The sequence below is a fragment of the Vanellus vanellus genome (genome assembly GCF_965231255.1).
Source record: "Vanellus vanellus genome assembly, chromosome: 21".
Taxonomy (NCBI): domain Eukaryota; kingdom Metazoa; phylum Chordata; class Aves; order Charadriiformes; family Charadriidae; genus Vanellus; species Vanellus vanellus.
This window is the reverse complement of record NC_138926.1, coordinates 8,722,739-8,740,154: the sequence shown is the minus strand read 5'-3', so window position 1 is coordinate 8,740,154 and position 17,416 is coordinate 8,722,739. Positions and strand designations below refer to the sequence as shown.

General features: G+C 53.7%; 1 protein-coding gene across 4 annotated transcripts in view; it reads right to left on the bottom strand.

Moving 5' to 3' along the window:
• Positions 1–17,416, bottom strand: part of CADM1 (cell adhesion molecule 1) — a 158,448-nt gene that overhangs the window by 33,285 nt on the left and 107,747 nt on the right. For all 4 annotated transcript variants that reach the window (XM_082493718.1, XM_082493719.1, XM_082493720.1 and 1 more), the window contains exons 4-6: positions 14,596–14,733; positions 12,627–12,782; positions 2,001–2,100 (exon numbers count right to left, since the gene is read on the bottom strand). In XM_082493718.1, coding sequence (XP_082349844.1) covers positions 2,001–2,100; positions 12,627–12,782; positions 14,596–14,733 — 394 coding nt within the window. The remainder of the gene's footprint in view (positions 1–2,000; positions 2,101–12,626; positions 12,783–14,595; positions 14,734–17,416) is intronic.

Sequence of the window (17,416 nt, the reverse complement as noted above, 5' to 3'; positions counted from 1 at the left end):
CAAACCCACGGGGTAGGGGCTGCCCGCTGCCGAGCCGACGTCTGGTCTGGGGCAGGGGCTCGGCGCTCCCCTCTGCGCCGCCGGCACGGGCGCCACGGCACGGGCACCACGGCACGGGCACCACGGCACGGGCACCACGGCACGGGCGGCAGCAGCTCCTGAGAGAGCAGAACTGCAGCTTCACCTCCGCGTGGGCAGAAAGGGTTTGGTGCTCCTGGCTACGGTTTTCAAAAGGCTACTCCTGATTTTGGAGTCCCAAGGCTCCCCCCACTGCGTGCGCTACGCAGCAGCCGGCTTCTCGCCCCGCATGTCCCAAAAGTGACCGTTTCAGTATCTTCCCACTTTTGTCATAGCCTCGGGGTTTTGGTGTCTAACCTAACAAAATACCTGTGTCGATACCAAAATAGACATTTTCTACGCTCTGGTCTTTTGTTTTCCTCTGAGCTTCCCTCCCCCAGTGTTTATGGTTGCCCAGTCTTGCAGAGAAACGATTTGGTTTCACTGGAGAAACATCCCTGTTGATCTTAAACCTCTGTAAAGGATTTGAAGAAATCTCTTTCTCTTAAAAACGTAGAGCTAAACACAGCCCATTATCTTACTGTATATTTTCTGACGCTTTGCGACACAGGTGAGGTGACCTACATAAGCGAATTCCTAGCACATTACGGGCATCAGCGTAACGTTAAGTGGCATTCTGCCGGGAGATGTGTCTGTCTTATTTAACATGTGCATGCCTTATTCATAGCCTGGAAGAAGAAAAAGCAAAGCAGCCCAGTCATTAAATTCCCAGATGACAGCAAATGGGAGGAACTGCGGTTATCCACCAGAGGAGGAACGCAAAGGGGCTCTGACAGACTCTGAGCAGGGAATCGATATTAAAGTGGAATTTGGCAGGGGACGTGCCGGTCTCTAATGCATGGGGAAGGAATCAGCCCGGTGCCCAGCAGGGCACACTGGGAAGCAGGAGCCAAGAGGTGACTCTGGGAGAGGAGGTACGCCGCCGTGGCGGAGGACGGTACCCCGAGCCTCCTCGGTGCTGAGCGCCGACACCCCGTGCCTGCCGCTGCCCACAGCGGCCCAGCTGCCAAACTGGAGGGCGTCCAGTTCGCCTACACCTGCAGGAACTCCTCAGCTCTGGGCACGCTACCAGGGAGACGCTGACAGGTTTCAGGGATGGTTGCAGAAATCTCATGAACGTGACAAAAATCAAAAAGGAGAGTAAATACTAGACAGCCATAAACCCAAGTGGAAGAGAAAGTATTTATAAAAAAAAATAAAAATAAAGTCGACAAAACTTAAATTAGAACAACAATGAAAGTGTGGAAGAAAATCTACCCTCCCTTGCCAGGATTCTCCTGATGCATAAATGTCTCCGACTACATAAGACAGCCTCAAGGGCATGGGCAAAAAGAGGAGAAAGAACAGAACTGGCACTTCATAAAAACCACACAGGGCACCGAGAGGGAGGAAAATCACCTCCCCAGTCAATACAAGCAGAAAGACAGACTGCCTTACCTTAGCGATCCGGTCCGCTTTTGCTAGTGCCCGACTCTTTGGTGCCAGTCTCACTTCTGCGTGCCGGCACCCCACCGGCATCCAGCCCGCGGGCCCCGACCTCGCTTTTGCAGATTAACTGCGCCCGACTGCCACCCGAGCCATTCCCTGCGGGAAGGGGCGTACAGCCGGGGGGGGCCCTTCTGCACCCGGGGGCTCGCGGCAGGGTGGCCGGGAAGAGCTCTCCTGGGAGCTCCTCCAGCAGACATCCCTCGGCCACCGGTTACAGGGAAATAGCGCACATCCCAATAGATGTCTTGGGCACGCAGCAGATGCTCAGGTGCAGAGAGCGTCTCTCTCGCCCACTGTTACACCGTCTTCGCAGCAGAGAATGGCGTAGCGAGTGTCTGCGACAGCCACAGAGGCCGAACCAGGTCCGCGGCTCCCGCAGCACGGCCCCGTCACCCCCGGACAACCTGGTCCCTCCTGGGAAGCGGCCAACTTACTGTGGTTTGCCAAAAGCTGCGCACGTCAGTTCCAGCGGCTCCCCTTCTCTCGTCAGGCCTTGCACCGGGTAATTCTGCGAAACCCGCACTTGAGGCTTATCTGCAGGACAAAAACATCATTTCGTGAACCGCCGCGTCAAACCAGCCCAAAGCCGGCGGCGGTGCCCGGCGCCGCTCTCCCCGCAGCCGCAGCAGGACCAGGGGAGCCGGCGGCACGCGGCACGGCGACCGAAGCGCCGCGCTGCCCCGGGAAACACGCTTTGCTGCACCGAGTTTATCTCCGAACTCGCTCAAGCTAAAAGGAGCTCATTTGCCTTTGCGCTGAGGTGAAACCAGAGATATTTGCGGTGCTCAGAACTGATAGGTTTTATCGCGTGTCATATATTACTGTATGACAACACTCGGCCTCTGCGCATGTTAATACGTTGGGCTTTACAAGAGATGCTCGTTAGAAACACGGAAAGAAGCCACAGCCACTGCTGCTTTTGTTTAAAGAACAGAAGATCTTATTTCGTCCAAATGAAGCTCTTCTAAATCCTAAAATAAACACGGAGAATTAAAGCATTTATAGTTAGGGAGCCAGCTCGAAAACACTTCAGTAAGACCCTGCAGGAAAAAAAAACCAACCCAAAAAGCCAAACCGCAGACCTGGAGTCCACAATTAAAAAATTCATTACCTCTTACAACTGAAACACAGATTAAAAACGCAATCTAAGCTGTAGCTAAAATGTTATCAGTGCAAGAAATCAATTCAATGCTACAAATGCCATTAAGCCATATATATTTTTCAGGAGTTTACTCAACTGTAAGGAACAAAGGAAGGCAAAAAATCAGTATGCATAAAGGTTGAAACCATTTAAATGTTTCTATTTCCCCTGAGAGTAACTGCTACCAAAAATATTGGCTTGCCGCATTTTATTAACTGTGTTTAACTCATTAACATGCTTCCTATGGAATAATAGAGATTAGGAAAAAAAAATCCGCGTCAGGATTTAACCAATTTAAACTCTCATAATTTTCAGTAATGGAATAAGCTACACGAGTAAATCCTCTCCTGAGATGACTATACCACAAACATTTTATAAACTAATCCGCGTTACAGATGCTTCTCGCAGCAACCACCGCCGGGCGTCCCTGCCGGCCGGAGGGGCGGCAGCGCGGGGGCACGGCGATGCTTCGGGGCCGTCCCGCGCCCCAGCTGCGCATCCCAGTTCCGCTGGAAACGGGGCGACGTTGGTGCCTGAAAACAAGCTTAGCGCTTCGCACGTGCCAAATAAAGACGTGGAAGCGACCGGAACGTTCCAGGCACGAGCTGAGGAAGAAAAGGTGCTGTGCAGGAGGGTGAAGGAGCCTCCGATGGAGCCCCTGAGCCTGACCCCGGAGCGGGGACCCGTCCCCGGCGCGCCGGGGTCCCCATGGGGTACGGCCAGTGCGGTCCCGGCCTCGGAGCCCCGGGAGGGGCAAGCAGAAGCAGCGGCCACCAGAAAAGCACAAAGCGGGGCTGAAATACCGTACCAGGCTTGGTCCGCGCCGTCAGCGCTCACACAATGCGTCAACAGGGCAAGACGAGTTAAAGCGAGGATTATGCAGCAAGTAAATCACAAGCAGCATCCTAAACGCTGTGCTCACGCTCACCACTCTCGTTCACAATTCCCACCCCCCCGGCCATCTGCTCGCTATTTATTATTTGCTTTGCGGCAGTACCTAGGAGCCCATGCCAGAAACAGGGATGCTATTGTACGCGGTGCCGTAGGAAGAGCTTAACACCTTTCAGCCCAATTTACACGGGAACAGAGACTACAGCACCCGGTGCCGAGAAAGCGCCGCACAACATCTTCTGCAGCTCGCCTCTCCTGTTGCTCCCATCCCGTTTTCATCAGACAAATTTTAGTATTTCTGATGAGCTGTTTACCAGCTGACAATTACTTATGGAAATCAAGAGGAACGCACGGAAGCCTTGCTGTACCGAGCACGAACCGCACACCGCGTGAGCTCTCCCGGAACCGCGGGAGGCGAGCCCCGGCGCTTCAGCTCTCCAGCCCCATAGTCTGCATCAAACAAGCAGAGGCAGCGGCAGTGACCCTGTACCGTTCCGATCCGGGCACCGCGGAGACGTCACCTGCGCTGGCAATCTGGGCTCTAGTCGCACACGTGCACGCACTCGTGAAGACGAGAGCATTCCCGATAGAGTTATCACAGCGCACCTCTCTCCTGCGCGGGACTCGCCAGCACGCCAGCAATTACAGCGGGCACTTGTGAAAACGCTTCAGCAGTCTGAAGGATTCCGAAGGACGGCTGGGCGCTCAGGAGAACCCACATTTTAATTAGGCTCCTGCTACACAACACAATTTCACTGGCTTCAACCAAGACTTTGGGGGGTGGTGCCTTTTTTCCTTTTTTTAAGGACACGCATTTCAACAATCTTAAGTTCTACTTCTCTTGCTAAGCGTCCCGGCTCAAAGTCCGTGTCTATTTTCTGCAGATGACGGCCTCTGTTAGCGAAGCTCTGCAAAAGGCGGAGCACACTGGGATCCCGAGCACCGTTCCTACACGGGACCGCGGCATTTAGCGGCCTGCGCCGGCTCCCACGGCCTGGGCTAGCACGTTGCCACCTATTAGCCCCCTTTATTAAAAAGGCCGTCTTCCAGTGGCGGCATCTGTGGCTGTATAATCGGGGCAACGACTATCTCGGATGGCGACCGAGGGCGCAAGGCGGGCACCAGCAGAGTTTTTACCACCAAGTGCGTTCCAGGCCGCCCGAAATCCTCAGCTTGGAACTTCATAATTTCACACCGCTGGATTACTACACAAAAATAAACGCTTGCATCTATGCATCTAAGCCGCTACATACTCCACTGGCAGCCAATTAGATCTAACAACCCAAAGCTATTTCCTAGTACGCCTATTTCTAGCGGCTTAAAAAACCAGCCCAGTAATTTAATAAGGCACCTTTATTAAGCTAAATTCATTCAAAAGCTAAGAGTGATATACAAGGTTAAACAGGAGTAGTCTAAAGGTTACGCTGTAGCAGCAACCAATTTGAAAAACTTATTACAAACCCATTCTGCGTTTGATGAGATTTCTTTCACAACGGGCGCACCGGGTGCCTGCGAGCGGGGGGACCGCGGCCGCGCCGGAGGGGACAGCCCGCCCCGCGTCGCTCCGCGCCCCGCCGCCCGGCCTCGGTGCGTCCAGCCCGACCCCGCGCCGAGAAATGCTCCTTCCCCCCTCCCCGCCCAACAACTGGCATTTTCATTTCTCGAGTGACGGAGTCATGGAAGGCTCCTCCGGCTGCCACGCGGTGCGGAGCAGCCGGCGCTGGATGGCCCTGTGTCCTGAGCTGCACCCACTGACGTTCTCCAGTTGTGAAGATCTGTGGGTTGGAAGTTACCAAAACACTCATAGAATCACAGAATGGTTTGGGTTGGAAGGGACCTTGAAGCCCATCCAGTGCCACCCTCTGCCCTGGGCAGGGCCACCTCCCCCCAGCCCAGGTTGCCCCAAGCCCCGTCCAACCCGGCCTTGAGCACCTCCAGGGATGGGGCAGCCACAGCTCCTCTGGGCACCCTGCGCCGGGGGCTCACCGCCCGCACAGCCAAGAATCCGGGTGCTCCAGCCCTCCGAGCATCTTCCTGGCCCTCCAAGTTATTCCGCATTTGTCCCAGTTCTTCCTCTTATTAGCTGCTCGCCCAGTTTTTGCGCCGTCAGCAGAGATTAACAACAGTGACTTCTTGAGAACTTCAAATGATTCATGGGAGTGCTGAACAGCATCGGGCCACGCACCCAGGCCAGCGCATTCACTCTAAAAAAACCCAGTGCTGGCTGATTACTCCCTAATGACCATCCTTTGAGATCTGCCAGTTAGTGATTTCTTAATCCATTTAAATGCGCGCTCCATCGATAACGCTTAGATCTCATTCATCAACCAAGATACCACGTCATACCGAGTTTGGTGCCTCACAAAAGCCTAAGCCTATTATTTCTACCCATTTCCTTTCATCAGGCCAACCGACGATCTCAACGGGAGGCCAGCCCCCGCGCGCCCCTCTCCAGGTGGGTGGGGGGACCTTTGGAGCTCCTAGAGGCGGGCAGCAAGCGCCCGGAGGTGGCAGCGGGACGGGTTTCTCCCACCCTGTGGCTACATTCTCAGAGGTCGCAGCCCGCCAGGATGCTAACACACTGTAGGGATGCCTTATCGGGGAGTATGACCACGTACTTAAAGAAAAGGCTGGTTTTCTTGGGGAAGGCACGTGAGAGGCGGTTAGGTTCTCGCCCTCATGCCTCTGCCCTGAAATACAGTCAGAACACGCACAATGAGGAAACTGTGAGCAAGAACTTTAGCTCTGTGGTCGTATCCAGCAATTTCACTGTGCACAAGAGCTGCCAGAAGCTGCTGTAGCGAAGCCGCGTTGCACGGGACGCACGTGTTCCTTGGGGCCGTGCCAGTGGGAGCAGTGTTGAATCATCACAGCCCAGCAGCTCCCGGTCCTCAGCAACCTCCCCGCAAGCGGCACGGCTCCTACAAGGCAGCAATCTGCCCGCTCTGCGCACAAAACCCGCACCGAAACAGTCATCGAGAACACGCTAAAACCGCTCGGGGAAACGCTACCTCTTTTCCGAAGCCCGGGTGACCCCTAAGCCTCGCCAGCCACCACCAGCAACACGCCAGCCGACCCTTCCCGGCCGGCATCTCCGGCAGCGCCGGACCGTTCGCCCATGGAGAAAACGACAACGTGGATTCTTTCCACGGGAGAGAGGTAAAGAGAGCGCCCGCCCTTCGTTTAGTGGCCAGCCCAGCCCAAACCACGACGCCGTGACTCCGCCCAAAATTCTCTGGCCTGCGCTGGGAAATTAGGTACCGAATCCAAGTTTTAAAATCCATTTTACGATTACTGTATTAATTCCTGATGTGCACCTCTTGGCAGAAACGGTGACAGATGGCATCCTCGGGAGAAGGCCGCCGCAGGTCGAGCCGAGTTCCTGCCCGCTTTCGGTAACTCCAGCTTCAAAGTCACCCAGATAATAATACTTCATACATCTTTCTCCGGACGGGCACCGCCGCACCCAGCTCCGCACCTCGGCTCTGCTCTGCGCCCCAAACCCGCTCGTTTCTGGCCGTTCTGCACCTCGCCCCGCTGCCGCGCTACGAGGAGAGAGGAGGCGGACGCTTCGCAAGGCGACAAGACGACAAGAGCCCGCACCGCTGATTTTCAGCCAAAATACAGAAACCTGTTAAATAAATAGACCCCGTGTTTAAAATACCGAACAAGCCCGTGACTGGCAGTTCCCAGCTTGCCTGGAACGGCCTTTCGACCCCCACCCCCGGCGTTGCAAAACTCGCCCTCGACCAGCGGAACCGAGAGACTTGGCTTGTGGCAGGAGGGGCAAGCCAACGCCGGGCCGGTACGGGGGTGCACACACCGCCCTTTTGAATATTTAAGCTCACGCTGCTGCTTAACGCTCGCGAAAGGCAGAGTCCAGGCTGCACTGTGCGCTCCTCGCTCCCAACAGCATTCCTCCGAGAAAACCTTATTAATGAGCTTGCAAACGAGCACCCAACTGGGAAATGTCACAAACAAGAGCGGCTAATGCCCCAGAAAATCAAATAACCGAACACTTGGCTGATTGTGGTGCTTTTCATATTTACTAAAAGAAAAAAAAAAAAAAAAAAAGAAAAAGCTTTAAATCTAAGTTTCTGAAGGGGTCAACACCTCGCTGAACAAAACAACTCATTTATTCGTTTTTAGAAATCTCCAGATGATAAATTACATTGATGTTAATCACTTCACTGCATACTACACAATTAATACTTGTACTCGATAGAAATATAAGGATTACCGGAGATGTGACAGCATACGTATGTGGCCGATTTTTGCCATAATTGGGCGCAAAGAATTCTCCCATCGCAACGGCAGAGGCTGAAACAGATTCCATCGGTGCATATTTTAAAAGTACACGTGTAGATATTATAAAAAATGAATGTGCACTTAATTATAACTTCAGAAAAGCAAAAAAAAACCAACCCAGAGAAAATGCCAGATCAAGACTTTGACGTGTTCGCTTCCAGTGTCACGTAACGAGACAAGGAAAAGTACCACGAGGGCTGAACTTAAATGTCTCCGAGAATATCTGGTTCCATTCGATTCCTTAATGATATTTTAATGCATTTTGTTGCCTCATTTCCTTTCTAAAATTACACTCAACGCACTGGCCTTCCATCCCTCACTGACGGATCCGAATCGCAAAAAGAAAGCAACCCGGCCAGAATCGGGGGATGTTTTCAAGCCAACGCCACGCAACGGATCGTGGCTGCCAGGGCGCGGGGCTCCACGTGCGCTGGCGCGGCCATTACCCACGCAGGGAGGCGGCGGCGCTACTGTGAGGACACGGCACCATTTGCCAAGCTCTGTTTGCTCGTGAGAAGCGTTACCAGGAGGGTCTTTGCAGAGACTTCTGTTTAGTAACAGGCCCCACGCTTGTGAAGTTTTGAGATAAGTGCCAGGCTGTGCCACGCTACACGCGCAGCAAATCGCCTACTCCACGGGTCGGACGAGGGAACAGCACCAATCAGTCTTACCCCCAGTTCTGCTGACCACAGCAAAGCAGCCCCAGCGCAGCCGCTCTCAACTCTCTCTTTATTTCCACAGCACCCCAGAGCGGTGGGGTCGGGAGGGCCCTCTGGAGCTCCCCCGGTGCCACCCCCCGCCGGAGCAGGGGCACCTCCAGCAGTGGCACAGGACACCTCCAGGCGGGTTTGGAATGGCTCCAGAGGGGGGGGACGCAGTTCCCTGTCCTAAAAGTTTAGCTTAGGGTATAATAACAAAACCAGTTTGCAAACTAGTTTCGTTTTCAAAGTTTAGCTTGGAGTATAGTAACAAGCGATCAGCACGCGCTACGAAAGCGCGTCAGATAACGCCGTATGTCTATGCTTTGGCCGTAGCAGAAGCCCCCTCCTGCAGGAGGGCGGCTCCTCGCTCTCGGCCAGAGACCTGCCAGCCCCAGCACCCAGGAGGATGCTCGGGAAGGAACAACCCGGGAGGGAAGACGGCAGCAGCCCGACAGCTCAGGTGCAGGACGGGAGCGACTGCCTCCCCGCAGCCCGCCGAGGCGGCGGAGGGCCGGGTGCCGTGCCGGGCGCGCCGGCGCTGCCGGGCTCAGCCTCACGAGGAACCCCACGCCTTCCCCCTCTGAAGAGTCTGGAACCGCTCCACCTGTCCCCCTCCACGAGCACCGTCTGCTCCCTTCCTCCCGGCCTGGGAAAGGTGGGACCAGCCCAGCCCGGGGCGAGGAGGACAACGGCCATTTAGAAACGCCTGCCCCAAGTTATTGGGAAACTGAAACAAGCCGAAACCCCGAAGTCTGCAATTCTCTTTGAACTACAGCACAGAAGAAAATGGTCAAAAGAATTGTTTTTAAACCAGAGCGAAGTAGGTCACTTTGCAGACTTAAATTTCTGCACCTTTCTTCCTTTTTTCAGAAGAGGAGGCCATCTCAATAAAAAAACCAGACCTCCAAACGAGCAGAAGCACAAACACTCCAGATTGTCAATGACACTTAAGGTGCTCATTGACGGACAGACATTTGACATGGCCAGCTTTAAGCAAATCACCTTAAATAGAGAAAAGGTAAACATTTTGAAGGCAGAACGAAGGAGCCCCGTGGGGAGCAACGCCTCTCCTCCTCCTCCTCCTCTCCTCCCCGGGCACCCCCAGCCTGCGCCCAGCTCTCCGGGGAGCGCTACCGAACCACCCCCGCGCAGCGTGCGCGCAGCGGCAGCGGCGGATCCTTCCCGGAAAACAGCCGCTCCGCACGTGGGAGAGCAAGGTCGCCCACCCCAGAGGGCACCGCCCCCCCGGCTCCGGCGCTGCCCCCTTTGCGGGCTGCATTTCCACCGCTTTCCTGCCAGGACAAGCGTCCCTCCCACCCCCACCTTCCCAACCATGCAGTTTTCTGCTTGGGTTTTTTTTTTTTTTTTTTTTTCCCTTTAAACAAAGCCCACAAACTTTTAAGTTGCATCTTACAAAAAAAAAAAATCTCTCCACGCTCTGGAATTTAGTCAGACAAAAAAATACCTCATTATCTGAGAAGGCTCCATCCATCATCCTCCTGTCCTTCCCCCACGCATTTCATGCTCGAGTTGGATACATGAAGCGCAGAGAAATACAACGTCTGCTGAGAAAAACGTTCTCCCGTGCCCTGCTGATGTTCCCAAGAGGCAGATCCGCCGTGCCCTCGGTGGGACCGGGCAGGACTTACGGGCAGAGAACCCAAGAGCAGAGACTTGCGCATGCCACACGGGGAACCGGCCCGGAGCGACGCCTCTCCGGCTGCGCCAGAAGCAGCAGCGCCCACGGGCGCAGGACGAGCAGCGAGCGCTGCGGCGGTGCGGCGGTGCGGCAGTTGGCGTGCCTGGAAGGTAACACCGCCGTCGGTGGAAGCCCACCCACAGCAGTGGGGAGGAGTCCCTTCCTCCGGCTGCAAACCCCCAAACCGTGATGAAAACGCAATTGAGACCGTATCAGTTCGGCCTGGTTGTTGGAGCCTAAGCTCCCCAAGGGGCCAAGCCCACGTCCACGGGAGCTCCGATGGAGCTGCCCATCCGCAAAGACAAGAGGACGTTCCTCCCGCTCCCGCTCTCCCCTTGGCCAACGAGGCCCCAGCTTGGAGCAGGAAAAGCTCAAGGGTAAAAGTTTGCTCCGCAACTGCCTTTCCTGCCCTAAGTTCAGGTCCAACAGCAGGTATTAAATGCAAATGTCTGGACGCATTCCAGCACACGGAGTCCCGAAGCCGCTAATTGCTGGGAGCCGCAAGGTTGTGATGCACGACATGTTCTTCTGCTGGTGCTCCTCTCTCAAGCCATCTGCTGCTGCCCAGCGAAGGAACTGACTGGACTCGCGTGGGTCAAGGCCCCATATCCACACGTAATTACTTTTAACCGGCTCAGAGCTTAATTCAGACCAGAACATAAACCCAAACCAGCCCGCAAGTCCTTCGTCTCCTCATCCCCGCTCCCTTCCGAGGAGGCTCTGCGCTAGCTCCATTCCAACAAACGGCTCCAGAGCCCGACACGGATGTGCCGGCAGTGTCCCCCGTGTCAGCTGAGGACCACGCGTGTCCCGCAGGACGGACAAATAACCACAGTCACACGCGCTTTGCCGTCATTCCACAGGGAACCCTAAAAAGGCTGCCAACAAAAGCGGTCAAGAATGGAATTATTTGAGGAAGGACAGAAAAAACGTTAGGTTTTTTTTCCAGAAACAGGGGCCCTCTCCGACCCCACCAAATGATCGGGATTTCACGGGAACTTCTGAAAGGAAGCCTAAAGGTAATCCTGATGCTCTTTCAACCAAGGGGAAGAAACCCGGCAAGACTTCAATACCTCCGCGTGATCGGGGAGATTGGATTCTAGTTTTTCCCCGTTATGTATTTGATCAAGCCTCACAAAGGTGCTAATGTATTATTAAAGCTAATGGAGCTCTACAAGAAATGTTAATGGACATTAAGTTTGCATAAATGAATTACACATTAGCACAGTCGCAAGAAATCTAGTATCTGCCAATTGAGGTAGTATCTGATCATTTCTGTTTTCCTCATTACAGGAACAGTACTTCCCGCTAGTTTCAGAGATACGAGAATTGTAACCAAGATGTTCATAATGAAACTACATAATGAAGCAGATGAAATAAATTAATACAAAACTTCCTCTTCCCCTTTTAACGCGACGTTACCGTTGAAGCAAAGCTCCAGGAACGAGCCCTCTGAAGGGACCTCGCAGCCCGGAGGCGCCCCAGCCGTGCTGCGGGGACTCTCCGACTCCGCTTTTGGGAGCCATTCCCTGGGCAGAGGTGCGCGCGTGCGGCCGCGCCGGCGCCTCCCCCCGCGGACAGGCAGGCACGGCTGCGCTTGGGCCCGCAGGCATTTCCAGGTACCTGCTCATAAACCTCGTTCACGGCAAATACAGCAGAGCAGTTCCTAAAGGAAGGGAACGGCGTTGTTAGCACTGAACACGTTAAGAGCATTAGAGAAAATAGGTTGGCCTTAGTCTGCGGTGTTACTACGCATTCCACATAATTCACGTCACTCTCATTTAGAAAACCAGTCGGCGCCGTATGCTCAGAGCGCACAGTACTGCGTTTCTTCGGCACAGTACCGAGCTTTTGCCAGGGAACTCGCCATGGCGGCCAGGGGCGTTGGTGTGGCAGCAGAGAGACGCTCTTCAAAGAGGTAAGTAGGTTGCTAAAAGAAAAATCATAGAATCATAGAGGAGTGGTTTAGTTTGGAAAGGACCTTGAAGATCATCGAGTTCCAACCCCCCTGCCACGGGCAGGGACACTCGGATTTAATCTGTTCTGACAATCCTAAAGCCCAGCCAGGAACCTTTGACGGTGTACATTCTATGTACAGAAAGTTATTTATTAAGAGAAGAAAGGTATTTGTTATATCACAGAAGGGGCAGGAAAAGTCGCGGCTTAAGCCGCAAAGTGGTACCCAACATCTTGATCTCAGTTTTTAAGTAAGAGGATATAAACCCCACCTACGCTGTAACTTTATCACGTAGCGAACGGTTCCTGAAGTCTCAAGCGAGCAATTTTCCACGTTAAGAGAATGAAAAGTTCTGCTACTCACACATGACTTCCAGGTAGCGCTGTGTCTGCAAGTCTTTGACAGCAGGGTGATCCACCAGGCAGATGACAGGGACCCCGTCGTCCTCCCGTCCCACCTTCAGCACCAGCTGGCTGGTCACCGTGTACATGTCGGACCACTGCTCCACCTCCGACTTGCCTGCCGGGGAGAGGGTGGGCAGAGCGGAGAGTGACCACGGAGGGAGGACCCCCTGCGCCCAGGGCACCTCCCTCCCCCCCTCCCTCCCCCCCCACCGGCCCCGCTCTGCGCCCGCTGAGCTTTAGGGGTGGGGGGTCCGCGTGAGGGAAGCGGCGCACCTCTCCCTCAGGTTGTTGCCAATTAACATCCACACTGCCGTACCGCAATGATTAACAATCCCCTTACACCGTCCCCAAATCCCCAAACTCCGAAATCGATGAGCTACAAATCCCCTCCCACTCTTGAATCAACAAATTAGCTAGAAAAGTGATTAAACAGATTAACTTAATTAAAAGTAGTATCGATAGGCTGAACCCTTTCCGCAGCGCTCCGCTGGAAGGAGAGAAAAGTGGCGGTGGTTGGAGCCGCGCGCAGCTCAGCGCACGGGAACGAGGAAGAAAAAAAGACGAGAGGGGAGAAAAAGGATTTTTCCATAACTCGGCAAGCGCTTGCTGACAACGCGCCTCCGCTTCCTTTGCAGATACTCTTATCTGGGGCTTTTCACTTAAGAATTCACCGTCAAAACGTTAAGAGTAACTTTCCTAGCAGAGGTCTTTCAAACACAAAATATTTCTGTGTGATATATTACAGCGAAACAGAGGACAGCTGCAGAAAGCGACACCCACTGATATTTAGAGGAGAGGGCTTCTGATCGGGGGAGCTACGCTGTCCCGCTGTTCACAACCTGCAAGCATTTCCTTTTCTCTGCTTCTGTTTAAATAAAAGTCCTCAGAATCGGCAGGCTGAGCTGGTACTGCAAGAAGCGACTACTCGTCTCAGCGGTCGTCACCGCGGGAGGAAAGCTGGGACCCCTCTGCCCACACAGGGAGGCTCAACCAAGGGGCCGGACAGGTCAAGCGCGAAGGGTGGGAGGCTACTGCCCTGCCGCCCGCCGGAACGGGGAAGGAGCCCCGGAGAGGGGTCGCTGGAGGACGGGCACGCCGCGCCGACGACAACCGGTGCCGGCAATCAGCAGAGCACCACTTGGCGCGGCCGCGGGTCTGCCTTCCACCTTCACCAGCGTACGCTCAGCGTGCGTCCTACTCGGGCGCTCGCAGGTGTTGGACTTAACGAGAGGATTTTCTCTCGCCCTTTGGGGGGGTGGGTTTGAAGTAACGAGTGTGGACTTCGGTAGAGAGCCCTTCAGCGTCTCAGACTGGGTAAAGCACAAAGGTGGTGTCAACCGAGCTCACATCTACGGGCAGACTTAAACTAACAGCACGTCACATGCAATCAGAGTCAGGGACTGGAATGTGCAAATACCGGGAGCAACTGGGCTTCAGGGAGTGGGAGAAACCCATCTTATATGAATATTCAGCTGAACACGGAGAAAACGCTCTATAAACAAGAGAGCGAGACGTGAAGGTGAACTGAAAATCTTTACAGCCCGAAGCGCGGATGATCCTACTCGTACCCAAACCAGGGCGGAAAGCTCCATAAAGCACCGCAGAAATAAATTCCACGCGCAGCTCTGGGGCTCCTCAAGGTCACCTGCAGTTACGGCACGACTCCTGAGCCCTGCGCTCGAGCCTGGCAGGTAGGCAGAGGACCAAATGGAGTTCAGTCCTTCTGTGTTAGGGAACGATCTGTCTGCCCACATGCTCCTTTGTTCCTGAGCTGGCGTTTAAAGCAGCTCGCTCGACTTTTTTTTCCTTTCTTTTTCCTTCCCCTCCTCCTCCTCCCCCTTCCACTGGCAACAGAGAACAAATACCCAGCGTTACGTAAGTCGTTTCAGCTCTCTGAGAAAAGCAAGTGACCGAGAGGACACATCTACCGGTTAGCTCCTTGTTGCCTTTGAACCATCTGATGGTGGTGGCTGGTCTGCTGGCCATGGCGGTGCAGTTCAGCTCAATCTCTTCTCCCTCAACGGCGACTTCCTTCTGGATATCAATTACCAAATTGCGCGGTGGGACTGCAATGAAGAAAACAACACAACGCACACTCGATGAAAGAAACATCGTTCGATCACTACCGCGAGAGAGCACCTTCGGGAGAGACCGTCAAACCTAGCAGAGGAAAGTAGCCCCCAGCATTTATTTGATCTTCCAATCGATCAAATCCTTTGATAGGCGGTTTCACAGTCATCAGAGTAAGCGCTTTCACTCTCCACCTAATCATCATCGTGGTTTCGCAAATTATTGCTTATCAAATTTGTAACTTTCTGTTCTCTCTCCCAGGCAGGCACCGTTCCCGGGCAGAGCTTCAGGCTTCCGCGCTACCGGTTGTGTGCGCGGCTATTTAAAATACAGCTTGACTCCGTGCACATTTCTTGACTTCTCCTGACAAGGCGAGGAAACACAGACGCTGACATTTGGCAGTGCATTACTTACCGCGCCTCTAACCTTGCGAGGCAATTTTTCTCTCCCGCTGTTCGGCTCCAAGCCTCACCGTGGGCAGCGGAAGCGGGCCAGCAGACATCGGGCTCGTTTAAGACGCCCGCAAAGCCACCGAGTGCGAGGCCAGAGTGGAACGCCGTTGCCTTCGGGCCGACGCCGCGTGCCCCCTCGCACCGCCGTAAACCGAACAGAAACCCATCCCCGGGAGGGGAGAGCCAGCGCCCAGCGCCCCACGCGGCAGCACAGGCACTTGCTGTGCCTTCGGACGGCAATTTGCCCTTCTCCCCAGACACCTCTCCGTGCAAAACACAAAGCAGAAGGCCACACCTCATGAAAACTAACCCAGGGACATTCAGAAACAGGACAGAGCTTCTGGGGGATAACGGCCACTGCAGCGCAACCCAGAGATGCGACCAACAGGCTTAAACATCACAACACGGGAACGAGGAGTCTCTTCGCCGTGAAAGCACCCGTAGCCAGCGAGGCGAAACCAGGAAAAAAAGGAACATCAAGAGCTCGTGCCGCACAGGGCTGCAGTTGCGGAGAGCCCCACAACTTCCAAAGGAAACGCAACTTTGCTCTGCTCCATATGATTAAGCAACTGCATAGTCCAAATGTGACTAACATGTTTCCGAGCTAATGAAGAACAAATATGTATAAATACCATCCAGATGATCAAATGGACTAATTAGTCACTTGTGGCTTTTCTCTAAAAAGAACAGAACGGGCTACATATTTGAGATTTTCACATGTTCCAATTAAGCATGAATAAATCTACATATCGTGCCGCAGAAGACACCGAAGTACACGGGAGAGCAGGGGGAAGCACACTGCTGAAGAAAGCGAGCGCGAAGCTCTCTCCGAACAGTGACCGCAAAGAAGGATGCCCCGAAACGTCGCTCCGCTCTCGGAAGCGCGGATCACTAGAAGCAGAGCAGCAAAACTGCTCTTCGATAGAACGTAAGATATATCAAAGTCTGAGCGATGAGCACGGGGTCTTCGGTGGGGGCCAGCCGCGTGCTGACGCGGAGAAGCACTCCCCCACCCCGGCTCATTTTTTCTCCTAATTAGGGAGGCGATGATAGGGAAGGCAGGGAAGACGTGTTAGCCTGGTGCCACGGCACCCCAGCGCTCCGTCCCAGCGCTGGCTAAGGTAAGCACTCCCCTCCTCAGCCTTCTAACAAGAAGCGTCCCTGTTCGCTGCCTGCGCGGTGGACTCTGGTTTGGCCCGAGCGAGCGATGAAGGTCCGCTGCTCTATGGACGTCGGGGCCGGCACGCACCGGCCGTGCTGCAAGACCTTCTCAAGAACAAGTGAAGAAGAAAACAGACTTTTCCCGACTTCTGAAGCAGGATTCTTGTCTAAAAAAATAAACAAACAGCTGCATTTTGTCTCCCACTTGAAAGAGACGCAGTGCTGGCTTATAGGTGAATAAAGTAAGTACTATTATTTCAAAGACCTTCTCAGCATTGTTAGCAGTGAAACGAAATCCAACAAACTCTTTTTGCGTGCGTATGATTAGAGAGAAGAGCTGGAAGAGAGCTTCCAACTCGTACGAATATCAGAAAGTGCATTAAAACTTTGAAGATGTTGATAAGCGCAAGAGCTACGGTAGAACTGCTTATAAACATTATTTAAACAACGTATAAAAACCTAAGAACGAAATCTCATTAAATAAGAGAATGAAGATTTAAACTAATCAGCGAGCGAGATCTTGCATTAAGTCACCCTCTGTGATTCAGGTTCTCCTATTAATAGGGTCTTAAAAGCTGCCGCTAATCAGCAGGAACAGCGGTGATAGCAGGAGCTGCTCGTATGGCAACCGCCCCGGTCTCGCGGCTGCACGTCACCGCGGTGGGGCAAAGCCCCGGGGAGCCAAGGGAAGGCAGGAGCTCCTCGGCAGATCTCGGGGGGGGGACGGGGACGGAGGGGAGGGGGCAGAATTAGCTCTGCAAACAGCCGTTCCTAAGCAAATGAGCAAGCTGACGATGTCAAATGAGAGATCTCACAGTCTCTCACATATGAAACAAGTTTTCGCTAAAATTAATAGGAAGCTATCACTTTCCATTAGGGGAACGCAAGATTTCACGGAATATATAAGTCAACTGACAAACACGCGAAAACTTACGCATCTTCACAAGGGCAGGAGGCTCACCAGCGACGCCGGTAGTAGTGTCTGCCCTCAAGGAATCTCATCGATGGGCAAAGACGCTGTCGTTTGTCATTAAAATGTAATCTCTCAAATCACCAAGTTTTGGAA